The sequence below is a fragment of the Heptranchias perlo genome, chromosome 35 (genome assembly GCF_035084215.1).
Source record: "Heptranchias perlo isolate sHepPer1 chromosome 35, sHepPer1.hap1, whole genome shotgun sequence".
NCBI classification, from domain to species: Eukaryota; Metazoa; Chordata; class Chondrichthyes; order Hexanchiformes; family Hexanchidae; genus Heptranchias; species Heptranchias perlo.
Window position 1 is genome coordinate 19621280 of NC_090359.1, and position 23766 is coordinate 19645045.

General features: G+C 48.2%; 1 protein-coding gene across 1 annotated transcript in view; it reads left to right on the forward strand.

The window, feature by feature from the left end:
• The window catches only part of LOC137302384 (rhomboid-related protein 4-like), a 54251-nt gene that overhangs the window by 16877 nt on the left and 13608 nt on the right, over positions 1–23766 (forward strand). Inside the window, exon 2 of the mRNA XM_067972011.1 lies at positions 6858–7349. Within this exon, the coding sequence (XP_067828112.1) occupies positions 6858–7349 (492 nt within the window). The remainder of the gene's footprint in view (positions 1–6857; positions 7350–23766) is intronic.

A 23766-nucleotide genomic window follows, 5' to 3' on the forward strand; every position in this document is an offset into this window, starting at 1 on the left:
GGAAGGATATATTGGCCTTGGAGGGGGTGCAGTGCAGATTCACCAGGATGATACCGGGGATAAAAGGGTTAAATTATGAGGACAGGTTGCACAGACTCGGCTTGTAGTCCCTCGAGTGTAGAAGATTAAGGGGTGATCTAATCGAGGTGTTTAAGATGTTAAAAGGATTTGATAGGGTCGATAGAGAGAAACTATTTCCTCTGGTGGGGGGAGTCCAGAACAAGGGGGAATAACCTTAAAATTAGAGCCAGGCCGTTCAGGGGTGATGTCAGGAAACACTTCCTCACACAAAGGGGAGTGGAAATCTGGAACTCTCTCCCCCAAAAAAGGCTGTTGAGGCTGGGGGTCAATTGGAGTTTTCAAGACTAAGAGCGACAGATTTTTGTTGTATCAAGGGATATGGAACCAAGGCGGGGGCGGATGGGGTTGAGATACAGATCAGCCACAATCTAATTGAATGGCGGAACAGGCTCGAGGGGCTGAATGGCCTCCTCCTGCTCCCAAGACACCTACGGTCTGAGGCTAGGCGGCAATGAAGGCGCAACAATCGGCCTCTGCATCCCTGGGCCGAGGGCGGAGGAGGGGAATCCGTCGGAATCAGTCGTAGCTCACGGGGTCTGCTCCGTTCCATTCAGCGGACATCCACAGACACGCGCACCCACCCCCCCCACGTAGCCCAGGCGACCTGCAGTGGCCTTCGAGATGCTGTCTGGGTTTGTCCTGGACCGCGTGGGTGTCAGAACACGTGGGACCGAATCCCAGCAGCAGCCAACGCCTGCAGGAGAAGGTGGAGAAAACCTGCTGGGAAGAGGAAGTAAAATGAACACCGCTCGACAGGACTGGTGGTGACACAACAACAGCAACAACAACAACAACGATGATGATGATGACAACAACAACAATCTGCATTTATATAGCGCCTTTAACATGGTTAAACGTCCCCAAGGCGTTTCACAGGAGCGTAAATCAGACAAATATTGACACCGAGCCACATGAGGAGATATTAGGACAGGTGACCAAAAACTTGGTCAAAGAGGTAGGTTTTAAGGAGCGTCTTAAAGGAGGAGAGAGAGAGGCGGAGAGGTTTAGGGACAGAATTCCAGAGTTTAGGGCCTAGGCAGGTGAAGGCACGGCCGCCAATGGTGGAGCGACTAAAATTAGAAATGCGCACGGGGCCAGAATTGGAGGAACGCAGAGGTCTCGGAGGGTTGTAGGAGCTGGAGGTGGTGACAGAGATATGGAGGGGCCGAGGCCATGGAGGGATTTGAACACAAGGATGAGAATTTTAAAATCGAGGTGTCGCTGGTAGGCACAGGGTGGTGATGGGTGAACGGGACATGGTGCGACTTCATTGCATCCTGCTCTGCATTCAAATGCCCTCTGAATTAAATGGCTTGTTGTTTTGTAGGGTTTAGCCCCAGTGATATTTACCTGGATGAGATGACACTTCCCCTTTAAACAGGGGCTGCTCTTTTCCCAGCAGGCGAGGCTTACTCGCTCCTGCCACCTGGTGGATGTCACCAGTCTGACGGCTGTTTCACACTGAGGCACCCTGAGTGTAAATCCCCCACAATTATAAATTGGACAACACTCAGGAGTAGAAACCCTGGCCTATTCCACCATCCTCCCATAAACCCAATTTCCAAATATCCCACCTTAGTGAGAGCGCAGAGGAGATTTACCAGGATTGAGGGACTTCCGTTACGTGGAGAGACTGGGGTTGTTCTCCTTCGAGAATTGACGGTTAAGGGGAGATTTAATAGAGTTGTTCAAAATCATGAAGGGATTTGCTAGAGTAAATAAGGAGAAACTATATCCACTGGCAGAAGGGTCCGTGACCAGAGGACATAGATTAAAGGACCAGAGGGGAGATGAGGAGAAATTTGTTTCATGCAGCGAGTTGTGATGATCTGGAATGCGCTGCCTGAAAGGGCGGTGGAAGCAGATTCAATAGTAACTTTCAAAAGGGGAATTGGATAAATACTTGAAGGGGAGAAATTTTGCAGGGCTATGGGGAAAGAGCAGGGAGGATTGGGACTAACTGGATATCTCTTTCAAAGAGCCGGCACAGGCACAATGGGCCGAATGGCCTCCTTCTGTGCTGTATGATTCTATTAAGTTCTATCCATTCCCAATATTGACTCAGACACCTGGCTGACAAAAGCAAGACACTTCAAGGTGGATTAGATGCAGAGTAAAGATCCTTCCACACTGCCCCATCAATGTGCCTTAACCCCAAACGCAGAAGAGTGCCCCCTACCGTATGGTTTGCCAGCCATCCTTATGATTCCTCTGAGTGAGATAACCCATAATTTAGCAGCAGATTGAGACTGAATTGCCGGTATCTGTGCTGGGACCCACGCCCTCAAGGAGCCAGACTGAGGCTGCATCGAGCTTTGATGCCAATGCAGAAAGGAGACAACAACAGCAAAAATAGCTTGCATTTATATAGCGCCTTTAACATTGTAAAACATCCCAAGGTGCTTCACGGGAGCGATTATCAGACAAAAATTGACCCCGAGCCACATAAGGAAATATTAGGACAGGTGACCAAAAGCTTGGTCAAAGAAGTAGGTTTTAAGGAGCGTCTTACAGGAGGAGAGAGAGGCGGAGAGGTTTAGGGAGGGAATTCCATTGCTTAGGGCCTATGCAGCTGAAGGCACGGCCGCCAATGGTGGAGCGATTAAAATGGAGGATGCGCAAGAGTCCAGAATTGGAGGAACGCAGAGATCTCGGAGGGTCGTAGGGCCGGTGGAGGTCACAGAGATAGGGAGTGGGGGGGCGAGGCCATGGAGGGGTTTGAACACGAAGGTGAGAATTTTAAAACTGAGGCGTTGCTGGACCCGGAGCCAATGTAGGTCAGCGAGCACAGAGGGTGATGGGTGAACGGGACTCGGTGCGAGACATTCATCTGATTAATTCTTTTTCAGGCTGGATTTAAACCCATTCCTGAAAAGTTCAAAGGTCAAAACCTTAGCCAGTCGACCCCATCACTGACTTTGATTGCGAGGAATTCCGATGGTGGGGAACCTGCATTCCAAGACAAAAGGGATGGATTCATCCACGTTGGTCTGGGAACAGATGCATCCACTCACCCACGGGAAGGGTGAAAGAGATTTTTTAAAATCTCAACAACAACAGCTTGCATTTATACAGCACCGACAAGGTGGTAAAACGTCCCCAAGGCGCTTCACAGGAGCGTTAATCAGACAAAAATTGACACCGAGCCACATAAGGAGATATTAGGACAGGTGACCAAAAGCTTGGTCAAAGAGGGAGGTTTTAAGGAGCGTCTTAAAGGAGGAGAGAGAGAGGCGGAGAGGTTTAGGGAGGGAATTCCAGACTTTAGGGCCTAGGCAGCTGAAGGCACGGCCGCCAATGGCGGGGTGAAGGAAATCAGGGATGCGCAAGAGGCCAGCATTTGAGATTTTTAAAAAAGCCTGTTTACTTCATGCAACATCACAAGTGAGCTAACAAACAGGTGACATCGTCATCCATTGTGCCACATCATTATGGGGAGGTAGGCCAAGGCTTCGGGCACCTTCAAATTTCACAAGTGGACACAAGGGAGATATAGATATAGAGGAGAAATTCATTTGTTCTCAATGAAGTTATAATTTCCAGAAGCGAAGTAAGGTAATAATATAAAATTCCAATCATTCAGACCTCCATGATCCCAAGATACAATTATCCCGTCATTAGGGGCCACGGCGAAACCGGAACTATTTCTCCAGTGGCTGACCTCCCGTGGCAGCGCTCTCGATGAGTTGAGGATGTGCTGTTCTATTACGACATGAGCGTTATATCGTGTAACGCACTGTGTGATAACGAGGGTGCGTTTACATATTGATAACTCTTTCCTAATTAGCATAAAGGGACTGCCTTGGGGGGAAAGCTGCCGGCTGCTGAGGTGGATCTGTGTTTGGGGGGCCTGTCCCTTTAAGGCCACAGGAATCTAAACCGCTGTGAATAGCTCTTCCTAAGGCTATTTGGAGTCTGATTGTTGTTGAAGGAGGTTTGTCGCTAGACTGGCGGATGCTTGTAAATTCCTGGCTGCTTTCCCCAAGGAGAAGCCAGGTTAGCTTGGTCAGCAAAAACCAGCAAGAAATGACTGTCTTTCCCTTTTTTTTTGAAATGTGTAAAGATGCTCCATGTTCATTGGTACATTCCCCATCTGTTGAGTGGTGATTTGTTGCTGCTTTAAGGCTATGATATTTGAGCCAATCGGGTACGAGTATGATGCAGATTTTGCATGTGTGACGCTATCAAGCGTGACAGATACGGTAGATGTCTCTCTTATAAAAGAGAGAGAGCTAGGTCTGTACTTATAATGAGGCCTTCAAAACATTATGTTCTCAATGATCAATGGACAGGCGAGAAAATTGGAAAAGGTAGTCATCCATCCCTCTGCTGGCCATGGGGGGAATTACAGCAGACAAGTTGGCATGGAGCCAGAATGAAGAGGCCAGTCCTTGGTCTGTGGTGAGATAGCTGACCACCAGCAAGGGCAGCAATGGGAGGAGCTCTACGATTGGTTTCGGTGCCCTGGAGTTAGAAAAGGCAATTCGCTCGGGTGCTACTCCGATTGGTATACGGTGTCAGCCTTAATACCTCGGGTGAACGGGACTCGGTGCGAGTTGGGATACAGGGCAGCAGAGTTTTGGATGAGCTGGAGTTTCCGGAGGGTGCAAGGGTGGGAGGCCGGCCAGGAGAGCATTGGAATAGTCGAGTCTGGAGGTGACAACGGCACGGATGAGGGTTAGGGTTAGGGTTAGGGCTGAGGCAGGGGCGGAGACGGGCGACGTTACGGAGGTGAAGGTCTTTGCGATGGAGATGTTGCAGGGGTCGGAAGCTCAGCTCAGGGCCAGGTAGGACATCGAGGTTGCGAACAGTCTGGTTCACCCCACAGACCGTGGCCGGGGAGGGGGATAGAATCGGAGGTGAGGCTTGTGGCGGGGGTGGGAAGATAAGTCATGGTGCAGATGATGTGGCTACGATTGGGCTGGTAAGAGTTGGAACCAAGCAAGGGAAGTCCCACTGAGGTGGACAACGGCGGAGAGGATTGCGTGGTCATGCATGTCAGAGGTTGCAGAGAAGTGGATGGCGTAATTCCAGCATTAAGTGTGTGACTTGGAGGATAATTCAGAGGTGATGGGAGTACCACGACATTGCTGCTCTTGTCATTCTTGCTGGTAGGAGCTGCAGGGCTCGGAGGTTTTTTTCTATTATTCATTCATGAGGTGTGGGCGTCGCTGGCAAGGCCGTCAAGATGCCGTCAAAGGAAGTTTGGTGAGTTGACTCGCCTGCCCCTTTCCCCCGCCGGACAGTGCGTGAATGTGAGGGTTGAGTGGGGCAGAACGGGGCTTGGCTCTGGTTTATTGGCCTGCGGATTCTCACTGTCAAGGTTCATGCGTGAGGAATGAGCATTCGGGCTCAGTACCTGCCGTCTGCTCGCCACCAAGGAAACAGAGCTAACCAAGAGCGAGCTCTTTCTGAGTCTCAGCTTGGCTCAGTGGGCAGCACTCTTGCCACTGAGTCAACGACAGCCACAGCTTGCATTTATATAGCACCTTCAACGTAGTAAAATGCCCCCGAGGCGCTTCACGGGAGCGTTAATCAGACAAAATTTGACACCGAGCCAGATAAGGAGATATTTGGACAGGTTGGTCAAAGAGGTAGGTTTTAAGGAGCGTCTTAAAGGAGGAGGGAGAGGCAGAGAGGTTTAGGGAGGGAATTCCAGAGCTTGAGGCCGAGGCATCTGAAGGCACGGCCGCCAATGGTGGAGCGATGAAAATCGGGGATGTGCAAGAGGCCAGAATTGGAGGAGTGCAGAGATCTCGGAGGGTTGTAGGGGCTGGAGGAGGTTACAGAGATAGGGGAGGGGGTGAGGTCATGGAAGGATTTGAACACAAGGATGAGAATTTTAAAATCGAGGCGTTGCCGGACTGGGAGCCAATGTAGGTCAGCGAGCACAGGGGTGATGGGTGAACGGGACTTGGTGCGAGTGAGGATACGGGGCAGCAGAGTTCTGGATGACGCTCACATTTACGGAGGGTAGGAGGTGGGTGACCGGCCAGGAGAGCATTGGAATAGTCGAGTCTGGAGGTACCAAAGGCGTGAATGAGGGTTTCAGCAGCAGATGAGCTGAGGCAGGGGGCGGAGACGGACGATGTTACGGAGGTGGAAGTAGGCGGTCTTGGTGATGGAGAGGATATGGGGTCGGAAGCTTAGCTCAGGGCTAAATAGGATGCCAAGATTGCGAACAAGCCTCAGACTATGGCCAGGGAGAGGGATGGAGTTGGAAGTTTGTGGGTTCGAGTCCCACTCCAGGATCTGAACACATAAGGGATGAATTTTCCACTGGTCTGCCATTTCTCCACGGTTTCCCACTGTCTCCCCATCGGACGTTACAGCGGAAGAGCAGGGAATCCCCGGGGAAATTCACCCCCATGGTCCAGGCTGACGCTCCAGTGAGTGCTGCGCTGTCGGAGGTGCCGTCTTTCGGATGAGACGTTAAACCGAGGCTCCGCCCACCTTGGCACGATACAAAGAAGAACCGGGGAGTTCTCCCAGGGAGTCCTGGGCCGACATTCCTCCCTCATCCAACATCACCAAAAAAAGATTAACTTTGCTGTTTGTGGGATCTTGCTGTGCCCAAATCGGCGGCCATGTTTTCCAACGTAACAACAGTGGCTGCACTTCAGAAGTGACCCACTGCCTGTGAAGTGCATTGGGCCGTCCTGAGGTCGCGAGAGGCGTTGCATGTAAAAAAAAAAGGTCCTCTCTTTCAGGGGAGAAGATGGTTTGGTGACCATCATTTCCCTCAGTTTAAACAGATTTCGTTTCTTCTCGTTCAGACACTGGACTATCACGCAGGGCACTGCAAGGCTCTCACCCGACACCCCCAGCACAAAGCAAAGTCAGAAGATGTCCAATGGAGGAATTACTGGGCAGCTACATAATCTTCTTGATCCTACTCTTCATTGAGACCAAGGGCATCCCCCCAGTTACCCTGGCTATCATCATCCTCAACATGTTCATATTCCTGGCCCCCGAGCTGAACGTGGCAGAGGTCTGTCTCAGCGTCTCCACCGCCTTCTACTCCTGCGAGTGGCAGCGGCTGATCCTGGCGCCCCTCCATCACATCGACGTTGATCACCTGGGCTTCAACATGGCCTCCCTGGTGTGGAAGGGCAGCAAGCTGGAGAGGAGGATTGGCAGCGCCAGATTCATGTTCTCCATCTGCATCTTTGGCATCTTGACCGGCGTCACCTACCTGTCGATTAAGGCGGCCCTCTCCCACCTTCTCACCGAGAAGTTCAACATGGACTGCGCCGTAGGCTTCTCAGGTAGAATGGCTGCCCCCGCGACATATCAGTAATACACAGGGTGACAGGCACTTGGGGGAGAGCTACACAGGGTATAATGGGTATCTGAGAGAGGTACACAGGGTATAATGGGTATCTGGGAGAGGTACACAAGGTATAATGGGTATCTGAGAGAGGTACACAGGGTATAATGGGTATCTGAGAGAGGTACACAGGGTATAATGGGGATGTGGGAGAGGTACACAGGGCATAATGGGTATCTGGGAGAGAGATACACAGGGTATAATGGGTATCTGAGAGAGGTACACAGGGTATAATGGGTATCTGAGAGAGGTACACAGGGTATAATGGGTATGTGGGAGAGGTACACAGGGTATAATGGGTATCTGGGAGAGGTACACAGGGTATAATGGGTATGTGGGAGAGGTACACAGGGTATAATGGGTGTCAGGGAGAGAGATACACAGGGTATAATGGGTATCTGAGAGAGGTACACAGGGTATAATGGGTATCTGAGAGAGGTACACAGGGTATAATGGGTATGTGGGAGAGGTACACAGGGTATAATGGGTATCTGGGAGAGGTACACAGGGTATAATGGGTATCTGGGAGAGGTACACAAGGTATAATGGGTATCTGGGAGAGGTACACAAGGTATAATGGGTATCTGGGAGAGGTACACAGGGTATAATGGGTATCTGGGAGAGGTACACAAGGTATAATGGGTATCTGGGAGAGGTACACAGGGTATAATGGGTATCTGGGAGAGGTACACAAGGTATAATGGGTATCTGGGAGAGATACACAGGGTATAATGGGTATCTGGGAGAGGTACACAGGGTATAATGGGTATCTGGGAGAGATACACAGGGTATAATGGGTATCTGGGAGAGAGGTACACAGGGTATAACGGGTATCTGGGAGAGGTACACAGGGTATAATGGGTATCTGGGAGAGAGGTACACAGGGTATAATGGGTATCTTGGAGAGGTACACAGGGTATAATGGGTATCTGGGAAAGGTACAATGGGTATAATGGGTATCTGGGAGAGAGGTACACTGGGTATAATGGGTATCTGGGAGAGGCACACAGGGTATAATGCGTATCTGGGAGAGGTACACAGGGTATAATGGGTATCTGGGAGAGGTACACAGGGTATAATGGGTATCTGGGAGAGGTACACAGGGTATAATGGGTATCTGGGAGAGTGGTACACAGGGTATAATGGATATCTGGGAAAGGCACACAGGGTATAATGAGTATCTGGGAGAGGTACACAGGGTATAATGGGTATCTGGGAGAGGTACACAGGGTATAATGCGTATCTGGGAGAGGTACACAGGGTATAATGGGTATCTGGGAGAGGCACACAGGGTATAATGGGTATCTGGGAGAGGTACACAGCATATAATGGGTATCTGGGAGAGGTACACAGGGTATAATGGGTATCTGGGAGAGGAACACAGGGTATAATGGGTATCTGGCAGAGTGGTACACAGGGTATAATAGGTATCTGGGAGAGGTACACAGGGTATAATGGGTATCTGTGAAAGGTACACAGGGTATAATGGGTATCTGGGAGAGGTACACAGGGTATAATGGGTATCTGGGAGAGAGATACACAGGATATAATGTGTATCTGGGAGAGGTACACAGGGTATAATGGGTATCTGGGAGAGGTACACAGGGTATAATGGGTATCTGGGAGAGAGGAACACAGGTGATAATAGGTATCTGGGAGTGGTACACAGGGTATAATGGGTATCTGGGAGCAAGGTTCACAGGGTATAATGGGTATTTGGGAGCGAGGTACCCAGGGTACAATGAGTATCTGGGAGAGGTACACTGGGTATAATGGGTATCTGGGAGAGGTACACAGGGTATAATGGGTATCTGGGAGAGGTACACAAGGTATAATGGGTATCTGGGAGAGGTACACAGCGTATAATGGGTAACTGGGCGAGAGATACACGGGGTATAATATGTATCTAGGAGAGGTACACAGGGTATAATGGGTATCTGGGAGAGTGGTACACAGGGTATAATAGGTATCTTGGAGAGGTACACAGGGTATAATGGGTATCTGTGAAAGGTACACAGCTTGTAATGGGTATCTGGGAGAGAGATACACAGGGTATAATGGGTATCTGGGAGAGGTACACAGGGTATAATGGGTATCTGGGAGAGTTACACAGGGTATAATGGGTATCTGGGAGAGAGGTACACAGGTTATAATAGGTATCTGGGAGTGGTACACAGGGTATAATGAGTATCTGGGAGAGAGGTACACAGGGTATAATGGGTATCTGGGAGAGGTACACTGGGTATAATGGGTATCTGGGAAAGGTACACTGGGTATAATGGGTATCTGGGAGAGAGGTACACAGGGTATAATGGGTATCTGGGAGAGAGGTACACTGGGTATAATGGATATCTGGGAAAGGTACACTGGGTATAATGGGTAACTGGGAGAGGTACACAGGTATAATTGGTATCTGGGAGAGGTACACAGGGTATGATGGGTATCTGGGAGAGGTACACAACGTATAATGGGTATCTGGGAGAGGTACACAGGGTATAATGGGTATCTGGGAGAGATACATAGGGTATAATGGGTATCTGGGAGAGAGGTACACAGGGTATAATGGGTATCTGGGAGAGGAACACAGGGGATAATGGGTATCTGGGAGAGGTACACAGGATATAATGGGTATCTGGGAGAGGTACACAGGATATAATGGGTATCTGGGAGAGGTACACAGGTTATAATGAGTATCTGGGAGAGGTACACAGGGTGCAATGGGTAACCGGGAGAGAGATACACGGGGTATAATATGTATCTAGGAGAGGTACACAGGGTATAATGGGTATCTGGGAGAGGTACACAGGGTCTAATGGGTATCTGGGAGAGAGGTACACAGGGTATAATAGGTATCTGGGAGAGGTACACAGGGTATAATGGGTATCTAGGAGAGGTACACAGCATATAATGGGTATCTGGGAGAGAGATACACAGGGTATAATGGGTATCTGGGAGAGGTACACAGGGTCTAATGGGTATCTGGGAGAGAGGTACACAGGGTATAATAGGTATCTGGGAGAGGTACACAGGGTATAATGGGTATCTAGGAGAGGTACACAGCATATAATGGGTATCTGGGAGAGAGATACACAGGGTATAATTGGTATCTGGGAGAGTGGTACACAGGGTATAATTGGTATCTGGGAGAGGTACACAGGGTATAATGGGTATCTGGGAAAGGTACACAGGGTATAATGGGTATCTAGGAGAGGTACACAGCATATAATGGGTATCTGGGAGAGAGATACACAGGGTATAATTGGTATCTGGGAGAGGTACACAGGGTATAATGGGTATCTGGGAAAGGTACACTGGGTATAATGGGTATCTGGGAGAGAGGTACACTGGGTATAATGGGTATCTCGGAGAGAGGTACACAGGGTATAATGGATATCTGGGAGAGGTACACTGGGTATAATGGGTATCTGGGAAAGGTACACAGGGTATAATGGGTATCTGGGAGAGAGGTACACAGGGTATAATGGGTATCTGGGAAAGGTAGACAGGGTATAATGGGTATCTGGGAGAGGTACACTGGGTATAATGGGTATCTGGGAAAGGTACACAGGGTATAATGGGTATCTGGGAGTGAGGTACACAGGGTATAATGGGTATCTGGGAGCGAGGTACGCAGGGTATAATGGGTATCTGGGAAAGGTAGACAGGGTATAATGGGTATCTGGGAGAGAGGTACACAGGGTATAATGGGTATCTGGGAAAGGTAGACAGGGTATAATGGGTATCTGGGAGAGAGGTACACAGGGTATAATGGTTATCTGGGAGTGAGGTACACAGGGTATAATGGGTATCTGGGAAAGGTAGACAGGGTATAATGGGTATCTGGGAGAGAGGTACACAGGGTATAATGGGTATCTGGGAGAGGTACACAGCGTATAATGGGTATCTGGGAGAGAGGTACCCTGGGTATAATGGGTATCTGGGAGAGGTACACAGGGTATAATGTGTATCTGGGAGAGGTACACAGGGTATAATGGGTATCTGGGAAAGGTACACAGGGTATAATGGGTATCTGGGAGAGGTACACAGGGTATAATGGGTATCTGGGAAAGGTACACAGCATATAATGGGTATCTGGGAGAGAGATACACAAGGTATAATGGGTATCTGGGAGAGAGGTACACAGGGTATAATGGGTATCTGGGAAAGGTACACTGGGTATAATGGGTATCTGGGAGAGAGGTACACAGGGTATAATGGGTATCTGGGAGAGAGGTACCCAGGGTATAATGGGTATCTGGGAAAGGTACACTGGGTATAATGGGTATCTGGGAGAGGTACACAGGGTATAATGGGTATCTGGGAGAGAGGTACCCAGGGTATAATGGGTATCTGGGAAAGGTACACTGGGTATAATGGGTATCTGGGAGAGAGGTACACAGGGTATAATGGGTATCTGGGAGAGAGGTACCCAGGGTATAATGGGTATCTGGGAAAGGTACACTGGGTATAATGGGTATCTGGGAGAGGTACACAGGGTATAATGGGTATCTGGGAGAGGTACACAAGGTATCATGGGTATCTGGGACAGGTGCACAGGGTATAATGGGTATCTGGGAGAGATACATAGGGTATAATGGGTATCTGGGAGAGAGGTACACAGGGTAAAACGGGTATCTGGGAGACGTACACAGGGTATAATGGGTATCTGGGAGAGGTACACAGGGTATAATGGGTATCTGGGAGAGATACATAGGGTATAATGGGTATCTGGGAGAGAGGTACACAAGGTATAATGGGTATCTTCGAGAGAGGTACACAGGGTATAATGGGTATCTGGGAGAGGTACACAGGGTAAATTGGGTATCTGGGAGAGAGATACACTGGGTATAATGGGTATCTGGGAGAGAGGTACACAAGGTATAATGGGTATCTGGGAGAGGTACACAAGGTATAATGGGTATCTGGGAGAGGTACACAGCGTATAATGGGTATCTGGGAGAGAGGTACACAGGGTATAACGGGTATCTGGGAGAGGTACACAGGGTATAATGGGTATCTGGGAGAGAGGTACACAAGGTATAATGGGTATCTTCGAGAGATGTACACAGGGTATAATGGGTATCTGGGAGAGGTACACAGGGTAAAATGGGTATCTGGGAGAGGCACACAGGGTATAATGGGTATCTGGGAGAGGTACACAGGGTAAAATGGGTATCTGGGAGAGGCACACAGGGTATAATGGGTATCTGGGAGAGAGGTACACAGCATATAATGGGTATCTGGGAGAGGTACACAGGGTATAATGGGTATCTGTGAAAGGTACACAGGGTATAATGGGTATCTGGGAGAGGTACACAGGGTATAATGGGTATCTGGGAGAGAGGTACACAGGTTATAATAGGTATCTGGGAGTGGTACACAGGGTATAATGGGTATCTGGGAGCAAGGTTCACAGGGTATAATGGGTATTTGGGAGCGAGGTACCCAGGGTACAATGAGTATCTGGGAGAGAGATACACTGGGTATAATGGGTATCTGGGAGAGAGGTACACTGGGTATAATGGGTATCTGGGAAAGGTACACTGGATGTAATGGTTATCTGGGAGAGGTACACAGGGTGCAATGGGTATCTGGGAGAGGTACACAGGATATAATGAGTATCTGGGAGAGGTACACAGGTTATAATGAGTATCTGGGAGAGGTACACTGGGTATAATGGGTATCTGGGAGAGAGGTACACTGGGTATAATGGGTATCTGGGAAAGGTACACTGGATGTAATGGTTATCTGGGAGAGGTACACAGGGTGCAATGGGTATCTGGGAGAGGGACACAGGATATAATGGTTATCTGGGAGAGGTACACAGGGTGCAATGGGTATCTGGGAGAGGTACACAGGATATAATGAGTATCTGGGAGAGGTACACAGGTTATAATGTGTATCTGGGAGAGGTACACAGGGTGCAATGGGTATCTGGGAGAGAGATACACATGGTATAATATGTATCTAGGAGAGGTACACAGGGTGTAATGGGTATCTGGGAAACGTGCACAGGGTATAATGGGTATCTGGGAGAGAGGTACGCAGGGTATAATGGATATCTGGGAGAGGCACACAGGGTATAATGCGTATCTGGGAGAGGTACACAGGGTATAATGGGTATCTGGGAGAGTGGTACACAGGGTATAATGCGTATCTGGGAGAGGTACACAGGGTATAATGGGTATCTGGGAGAGGCACACAGGGTATAATGGGTATCTGGGAGAGGTACACAGCATATAATGGGTATCTGGGAGATGTACACAGGGTATAATGGGTATCTGGGAGAGGAACACAGGGTATAATGGGTATCTGGCAGAGTGGTACACAGGGTATAATAGGTATCTGGGAGAGGTACACAGGGTATAATGGGTATCTGTGAAAGGTACACAGGGTATAATGGGTATCTGGGAGAGGTACACAGGGTATAATGGGTATCTGGGAGAGAGATACACAGGATATAATGTGTATCTGGGAGAGGTACACAGGGTATAATGGGTATCTGGGAGAGGTACACAGGGTATAATGGGTATCTGGGAGAGAGGAACACAGGTGATAATAGGTATCTGGGAGTGGTACACAGGGTATAATGGGTATCTGGGAGCAAGGTTCACAGGGTATAATGGGTATTTGGGAGCGAGGTACCCAGGGTACAATGAGTATCTGGGAGAGGTACCCAGGGTATAATGGGTATCTGGGAGAGGTACACTGGGTATAATGGGTATCTGGGAGAGAGGTACACTGGGTATAATGGGTATCTGGGAGAGGTACACAGGGTATAATGGGTATCTGGGAGAGGTACACAGGGTATAATGGGTATCTGGGAAAGGTACACTGGATATAATGGTTATCTGGGAGAGAGGTACACTGGGTATAATGGATATCTGGGAAAGGTACACTGGGTATAATGGGTATCTGGGAGAGGTACACAGGGTATAATGGGTATCTGGGAGAGGTACACTGGTATAATGGGTATCTGGGAGAGGTACACAGGGTATAATGGGTATCTGGGAGAGGTACACAAGGTATAATGGGTATCTGGGAGAGGTACACAGGGTATAATGGGTATCTGGGAGAGATACATAGGGTATAATGGGTATCTGGGAGAGAGGTACACAGGGTATAATGGGTATCTGGTCGAGGAACACAGGGTATAATGGGTATCTGGGAGAGGTACACAGGATATAATGGGTATCTGGGAGAGGTACACAGGGTGAAATGGGTATCTGGGAGAGGTACACTGGGTATAATGGGTATCTGGGAGAGGTACACAGGGTATAATGGGTATCTGGGAGAGGTACACAAGGTATAATGGGTATCTGGGAGAGGTGCACAGCGTATCATGGGTAACTGGGCGAGAGATACATGGGGTATAATATGTATCTAGGAGAGGTACACAGGGTATAATGGGTATCTGGGAGAGGTACACAGGGTCTAATGGGTATCTGGGAGAGAGGTACACAGGGTATAATAGGTATCGTGGAGAGGTACACAGGGTATAATGGGTATCTGGGAGAGGCACACAGGGTATAATGGGTATCTGGGAGAGGTACACAGCATATAATGGGTATCTGGGAGAGGTACACAGGGTATAATGGGTATCTGGGAGAGGTACACAGGGTATAATGGGTATCTGGGAGAGTGGTACACAGGGTATAATAGGTATCTTGGAGAGGTACACAGGGTATAATGGGTATCTGTGAAAGGTACACAGCTTGTAATGGGTATCTGGGAGAGAGATACACAGGGTATAATGGGTATCTGGTAGAGGTACACAGGGTATAATGGGTATCTGGGAGAGGTACACAGGGTATAATGGGTATCTGGGAGAGAGGTACACAGGTTATAATAGGTATCTGGGAGTGGTACACAGGGTATAATGAGTATCTGGGAGAGAGGTACACAGGGTATAATGGGTATCTGGGAGAGGTACACTGGGTATAATGGGTATCTGGGAAAGGTACACTGGGTCTAATGGGTATCTGGGAGAGAGGTACACAGGGTATAATGTGTATCTGGGAGAGAGGTACACTGGGTATAATGGATATCTGGGAAAGGTACAATGGGTATAATGGGTAACTGGGAGAGGTACACAGGTATAATGGGTATCTGGGAGAGGTACACAACGTATAATGGGTATCTGGGAGAGGTACACAGGGTATAATGGGTATCTGGGAGAGATACATAGGGTATAATGGGTATCTGAGAGAGAGGTACACAGGGTATAATAGGTATCTGGGAGAGGAACACAGGGGATAATGGGTATCTGGGAGAGGTACACAGGATATAATGGGTATCTGGGAGAGGTACACAGGATATAATGGGTATCTGGGAGAGGTACACAGGTTATAATGAGTATCTGGGAGAGGTACACAGGGTGCAATGGGTAACCGGGAGAGAGATACACGGGGTATAATATGTATCTAGGAGAGGTACACAGGGTATAATGGGTATCTGGGAGAGGTACACAGGGTCTAATGGGTATCTGGGAGAGAGGTACACAGGGTATAATAGGTATCTGGGAGAGGTACACAGGGTATAATGGGTATCTAGGAGAGGTACACAGAATATAATGGGTATCTGGGAGAGAGATACACAGGGTATAATGGGTATCTGGGAGAGGTACACAGGGTCTAATGGGTATCTGGGAGAGAGGTACACAGGGTATAATAGGTATCTGGGAGAGGTACACAGGGTATAATGGGTATCTAGGAGAGGTACACAGCATATAATGGGTATCTGGGAGAGAGATATACAGGGTATAATTGGTATCTGGGAGAGTGGTACACAGGGTATAATTGGTATCTGGGAGAGGTACACAGGGTATAATGGGTATCTGGGAAAGGTACACAGGGTATAATGGGTATCTAGGAGAGGTACACAGCATATAATGGGTATCTGGGAGAGAGATACACAGGGTATAATTGGTATCTGGGAGAGGTACACAGGGTATAATGGGTATCTGGGAAAGGTACACTGGGTATAATGGGTATCTGGGAGAGAGGTACACTGGGTATAATGGGTATCTCGGAGAGAGGTACACAGGGTATAATGGATATCTGGGAGAGGTACACTGGGTATAATGGGTATCTGGGAAAGGTACACAGGTTATAATGAGTATCTGGGAGAGGTACACAGGGTGCAATGGGTATCTGGGAGAGAGATACACATGGTATAATATGTATCTAGGAGAGGTACACAGGGTGTAATGGGTATCTGGGAAACGTGCACAGGGTATAATGGGTATCTGGGAGAGAGGTACGCAGGGTATAATGGATATCTGGGAGAGGCACACAGGGTATAATGCGTATCTGGGAGAGGTACACAGGGTATAATGGGTATCTGGGAGAGTGGTACACAGGGTATAATGCGTATCTGGGAGAGGTACACAGGGTATAATGGGTATCTGGGAGAGGCACACAGGGTATAATGGGTATCTGGGAGAGGTACAGATCATATAATGGGTATCTGGGAGATGGACACAGGGTATAATGGGTATCTGGGAGAGGAACACAGGGTATAATGGGTATCTGGCAGAGTGGTACACAGGGTATAATATGTATCTGGGAGAGGTACACAGGGTATAATGGGTATCTGTGAAAGGTACACAGGGTATAATGGGTATCTGGGAGAGGTACACAGGGTATAATGGGTATCTGGGAGAGAGATACACAGGATATAATGTGTATCTGGGAGAGGTACACAGGGTATAATGGGTATCTGGGAGAGGTACACAGGGTATAATGGGTATCTGGGAGAGAGGAACACAGGTGATAATAGGTATCTGGGAGTGGTACACAGGGTATAATGGGTATCTGGGAGCAAGGTTCACAGGGTATAATGGGTATTTGGGAGCGAGGTACCCAGGGTACAATGAGTATCTGGGAGAGGTACCCAGGGTATAATGGGTATCTGGGAGAGGTACACTGGGTATAATGGGTATCTGGGAGAGAGGTACACAGGGTATAATGGGTATCTGGGAGAGGTACACAGGGTATAATGGGTATCTGGGAGAGGTACACAGGGTATAATGGGTATCTGGGAAAGGTACACTGGATATAATGGTTATCTGGGAGAGAGGTACACTGGGTATAATGGATATCTGGGAAAGGTACACTGGGTATAATGGGTATCTGGGAGAGGTACACAGGGTATAATGGGTATCTGGGAGAGGTACACTGGTATAATGGGTATCTGGGAGAGGTACACAGGGTATAATGGGTATCTGGGAGAGGTACACAAGGTATAATGGGTATCTGGGAGAGGTACACAGGGTATAATGGGTATCTGGGAGAGATACATAGGGTATAATGGGTATCTGGGAGAGAGGTACACAGGGTATAATGGGTATCTGGTCGAGGAACACAGGGTATAATGGGTATCTGGGAGAGGTACACAGGATATAATGGGTATCTGGGAGAGGTACACAGGATATAATGGGTATCTGGGAGAGGTACACAGGTTATAATGAGTATCTGGGAGAGGTACACAGGGTGCAATGGGTATCTGGGAGAGGTACACTGGGTATAATGGGTATCTGGGAGAGGTACACAGGGTATAATGGGTATCTGGGAGAGGTACACAAGGTATAATGGCTAACTGGGAGAGGTACACAGCGTATCATGGGTAACTGGGCGAGAGATACATGGGGTATAATATGTATCTAGGAGAGGTACACAGGGTATAATGGGTATCTGGGAGAGGTACACAGGGTCTAATGGGTATCTGGGAGAGAGGTACACAGGGTATAATAGGTATCGTGGAGAGGTACACAGGGTATAATGGGTATCTGGAGAGAGGCACACAGGGTATAATGGGTATCTGGGAGAGGTACACAGCATATAATGGGTATCTGGGAGAGGTACACAGGGTATAATGGGTATCTGGGAGAGGTACACAGGGTATAATGGGTATCTGGGAGAGTGGTACACAGGGTATAATAGGTATCTTGGAGAGGTACACAGGGTATAATGGGTATCTGTGAAAGGTACACAGCTTGTAATGGGTATCTGGGAGAGAGATACACAGGGTATAATGGGTATCTGGTAGAGGTACACAGGGTATAATGGGTATCTGGGAGAGGTACACAGGGTATAATGGGTATCTGGGAGAGAGGTACACAGGTTATAATAGGTATCTGGGAGTGGTACACAGGGTATAATGAGTATCTGGGAGAGAGGTACACAGGGTATAATGGGTATCTGGGAGAGGTACACTGGGTATAATGGGTATCTGGGAAAGGTACACTGGGTCTAATGGGTATCTGGGAGAGAGGTACACAGGGTATAATGTGTATCTGGGAGAGAGGTACACTGGGTATAATGGATATCTGGGAAAGGTACACTGGGTATAATGGGTAACTGGGAGAGGTACACAGGTATAATGGGTATCTGGGAGAGGTACACAGGGTATAATGGGTATCTGGGAGAGGTACACAACGTATAATGGGTATCTGGGAGAGGTACACAGGGTATAATGGGTATCTGGGAGAGATACATAGGGTATAATGGGTATCTGGGAGAGAGGTACACAGGGTATAATGGGTATCTGGGAGAGAGATACACGGGGTATAATATGTATCTAGGAGAGGTACACAGGGTATAATGGGTATCTGGGAGAGGTACACAGGGTCTAATGGGTATCTGGGAGAGAGGTACACAGGGTATAATAGGTATCTGGGAGAGAGATACACAGGGTATAATGGGTATCTGGGAGAGGTACACAGGGTCTAATGGGTATCTGGGAGAGAGGTACACAGGGTATAATAGGTATCTGGGAGAGGTACACAGGGTATAATGGGTATCTAGGAGAGGTACACAGCATATAATGGGTATCTGGGAGAGAGATATACAGGGTATAATTGGTATCTGGGAGAGTGGTACACAGGGTATAATTGGTATCTGGGAGAGGTACACAGGGTATAATGGGTATCTGGGAAAGGTACACAGGGTATAATGGGTATCTAGGAGAGGTACACAGCATATAATGGGTATCTGGGAGAGAGATACACAGGGTATAATTGGTATCTGGGAGAGTTGCACAGTGTATAATGGGTATCTGGGAAAGGTACACTGGGTATAATGGGTATCTGGGAGAGAGGTACACTGGGTATAATGGGTATCTCGGAGAGAGGTACACAGGGTATAATGGATATCTGGGAGAGGTACACTGGGTACAATGGGTATCTGGGAAAGGTACACAGGGTATAATGGGTATCTGGGAGAGAGGTACACAGGGTATAATGGGTATCTGGGAAAGGTAGACAGGGTATAATGGGTATCTGGGAGAGGTACACTGGGTATAATGGGTATCTGGGAAAGGTACACAGGGTATAATGGGTATCTGGGAGTGAGGTACACAGGGTATAATGGGTATCTGGGAAAGGTAGACAGGGTATAATGGGTATCTGGGAGCGAGGTACGCAGGGTATAATGGGTATCTGGGAAAGGTAGACAGGGTATAATGGGTATCTGGGAGAGAGGTACACAGGGTATAATGGGTATCTGGGAAAGGTAGACAGGGTATAATGGGTATCTGGGAGAGAGGTACACAGGGTATAATGGTTATCTGGGAGTGAGGTACACAGGGTATAATGGGTATCTGGGAAAGGTAGACAGGGTATAATGGGTATCTGGGAGAGAGGTACACAGGGTATAATGGGTATCTGGGAGAGGTACACAGGGTATAATGGGTATCTGGGAGAGAGGTACACTGGGTATAATGGGTATCTGGGAGAGGTACACAGGGTATAATGGGTATCTGGGAGAGAGTTACACTGGGTATAATGGGTATCTGGGAGAGGTACACAGGGTATAATGGGTATCTGGGAGAGGTACACAGGGTATAATGGGTATCTGGGAGAGTGGTACACAGGGTATAATGGGTATCTGGGAGAGGTACACAGGGTATAATGGGTATCTGGGAGAGGTACACAGGGTATAATGGGTATCTGGGAAAGGTACACAGGGTATAATGGGTATCTGGGAGAGGTACACAGGGTATAATGGGTATCTGGGAAAGGTACACAGCATATAATGGGTATCTGGGAGAGAGATACACAAGGTATAATGGGTATCTGGGAGAGAGGTACACAGGGTATAATGGGTATCTGGGAAAGGTACACTGGGTATAATGGGTATCTGGGAGAGAGGTACACAGGGTATAATGGGTATCTGGGAGAGAGGTACCCAGGGTATAATGGGTATCTGGGAAAGGTACACTGGGTATAATGGGTATCTGGGAGAGGTACACAGGGTATAATGGGTATCTGGGAGAGGTACACAGGGTATAATGGGTATCTGGGAAAGGTACACAGGGTATAATGGGTATCTGGGAGAGAGGTACACAGGGTATAATGGGTATCTGGGAAAGGTACACTGGGTATAATGGGTATCTGGGAGAGAGGTACACAGGGTATAATGGGTATCTGGGAGAGGTACACAGGGTATAATGGGTATCTGGGAAAGGTATACTGGGTATAATGGGTATCTGGGAGAGAGGTACAGAGGGTATAATGGGTATCTGGAAGAGAGGTACCCAGGGTATAATGGGTATCTGGGAGAGGTACACAGGGTATAATGGGTATCTGGGAGAGGTACACAAGGTATCATGGGTATCTGGGACAGGTGCACAGGGTATAATGGGTATCTGGGAGAGATACATAGGGTATAATGGGTATCTGGGAGAGAGGTACACAGGGTATAACGGATATCTGGGAGACGTACACAGGGTATAATGGGTATCTGGGAGAGGTACACAGGGTATAATGGGTATCTGGGAGAGATACATAGGGTATAATGGGTATCTGGGAGAGAGGTACACAAGGTATAATGGGTATCTTCGAGAGAGGTACACAGGGTATAATGGGTATCTGGGAGAGGTACACAGGGTAAATTGGGTATCTGGGAGAGAGATACACTGGGTATAATGGGTATCTGGGAGAGAGGTACACAAGGTATAATGGGTATCTGGGAGAGAGGTACACAAGGTATAATGGGTATCTGGGAGAGGTACACAGCGTACAATGGGTATCTGGGAGAGAGGTACACAGGGTATAACGGGTATCTGGGAGAGGTACACAGGGTATAATGGGTATCTGGGAGAGAGGTACACAAGGTATAATGGGTATCTTCGAGAGATGTACACAGGGTATAATGGGTATCTGGGAGAGGTACACAGGGTAAAATGGGTATCTGGGAGAGGCACACAGGGTATAATGGGTATCTGGGAGAGGTACACAGGGTAAAATGGGTATCTGGGAGAGGCACACAGGGTATAATGGGTATCTGGGAGAGAGGTACACAGCATATAATGGGTATCTGGGAGAGGTACACAGGGTATAATGGGTATCTGTGAAAGGTACACAGGGTATAATGGGTATCTGGGAGAGGTACACAGGGTATAATGGGTATCTGGGAGAGAGGTACACAGGTTATAATAGGTATCTGGGAGTGGTACTCAGGGTATAATGGGTATCTGGGAGCAAGGTTCACAGGGTATAATGGGTATTTGGGAGCGAGGTACCCAGGGTACAATGAGTATCTGGGAGAGAGATACACTGGGTATAATGGGTATCTGGGAGAGAGGTACACTGGGTATAATGGGTATCTGGGAAAGGTACACTGGATGTAATGGTTATCTGGGAGAGGTACACAGGGTGCAATGGGTATCTGGGAGAGGTACACAGGATATAATGAGTATCTGGGAGAGGTACACAGGTTATAATGAGTATCTGGGAGAGGTACACTGGGTATAATGGGTATCTGGGAGAGAGGTACACTGGGTATAATGGGTATCTGGGAAAGGTACACTGGATGTAATGGTTATCTGGGAGAGGTACACAGGGTGCAATGGGTATCTGGGAGAGGTACACAGGATATAATGGTTATCTGGGAGAGGTACACAGGGTGCAATGGGTATCTGGGAGAGGTACACAGGATATAATGAGTATCTGGGAGAGGTACACAGGTTATAATGAGTATCTGGGAGAGGTACACAGGGTGCAATGGGTATCTGGGAGAGAGATACACATGGTATAATATGTATCTAGGAGAGGTACACAGGGTGTAATGGGTATCTGGGAAACGTGCACAGGGTATAATGGGTATGTGGGAGAGAGGTACGCAGGGTATAATGGATATCTGGGAAAGGTACACTGGGTATAATGGCTATCTGGGAGAGAGGTACACTGGGTATAATGGGTATCTGGGAGAGAGGTACACTGGGTATAATGGGTATCTGGGAAAGGTACACTGGGTATAATGGGTATCTGGGAAAGGTACACTGGGTATAATTGGTATCTGGGAGAGGTACACAGGGTATAATGGGTATCTGGGAAAGGTACACTGGGTATAATTGGTATCTGGGAAAGGTACACTGGGTATAATGGGTATCTGGGAAAGGTACACTGGGTATAATTGGTATCTGGGAAAGGTACACTGGGTATAATGGGTATCTGGGAGAGGTACACAGGGTATAATGGGTATCTGGGAGAGGTACACAAGGTATAATGGGTATCTGGGAGAGGTACACAGGGTATAATGGGTATCTGGGAAAGGTACACTGGGTATAATGGGTATCTGGGAGAGGTACACAGGGTATAATGGGTATCTGGGAGAGGTACACAGGGTATAATGGGTATCTGGGAGAGGTACACAGGGTATAATGGGTATCTGGGAGAGGTACACAGGGTATAATGGGTATCTGGGAAAGGTACACAGGGTATAATGGGTATCTGGGAGAGGTACACAGCATATAATGGGTATCTGGGAGAGAGATACACAGGGTATAATGGGTATCTGGGAGAGGTACACAGGGTATAATGGGTATCTGGGAAAGGTACACTGGGTATAATGGGTATCTGGGAGAGAGGTACACAGGGTATAATGGGTATCTGGGAGAGAGGTACACAGGGTATAATGGGTATCTGGGAAAGGTACACTGGGTATAATGGGTATCTGGGAGAGGTACACAGGGTATAATGGGTATCTGGGAGAGGTACACAAGGTATCATGGGTATCTGGGACAGGTGCACAGGGTATAATGGGTATCTGGGAAAGGTACACAGGGTATAATGGGTATCTGGGAGAGAGGTACACAAGGTATAATGGGTATCTTCGAGAGAGGTACACAGGGTATAATGGGTGTCTGGGAGAGGTAAACAGGGTATAATGGGTATCTGGGAGAGGTACACAGGGTATAATGGGTATCTGGGAGAGGTACACAAGGTATAATGGGTATCTGGGAGAGGTACACAAGGTATAATGGGTATCTGGGAGAGGTACGCTGGGTATAATGGGTATCTGGGAGAGGTGCACAAGGTATAATGGGTATCTGGGAGAGGTACACAGGGTATA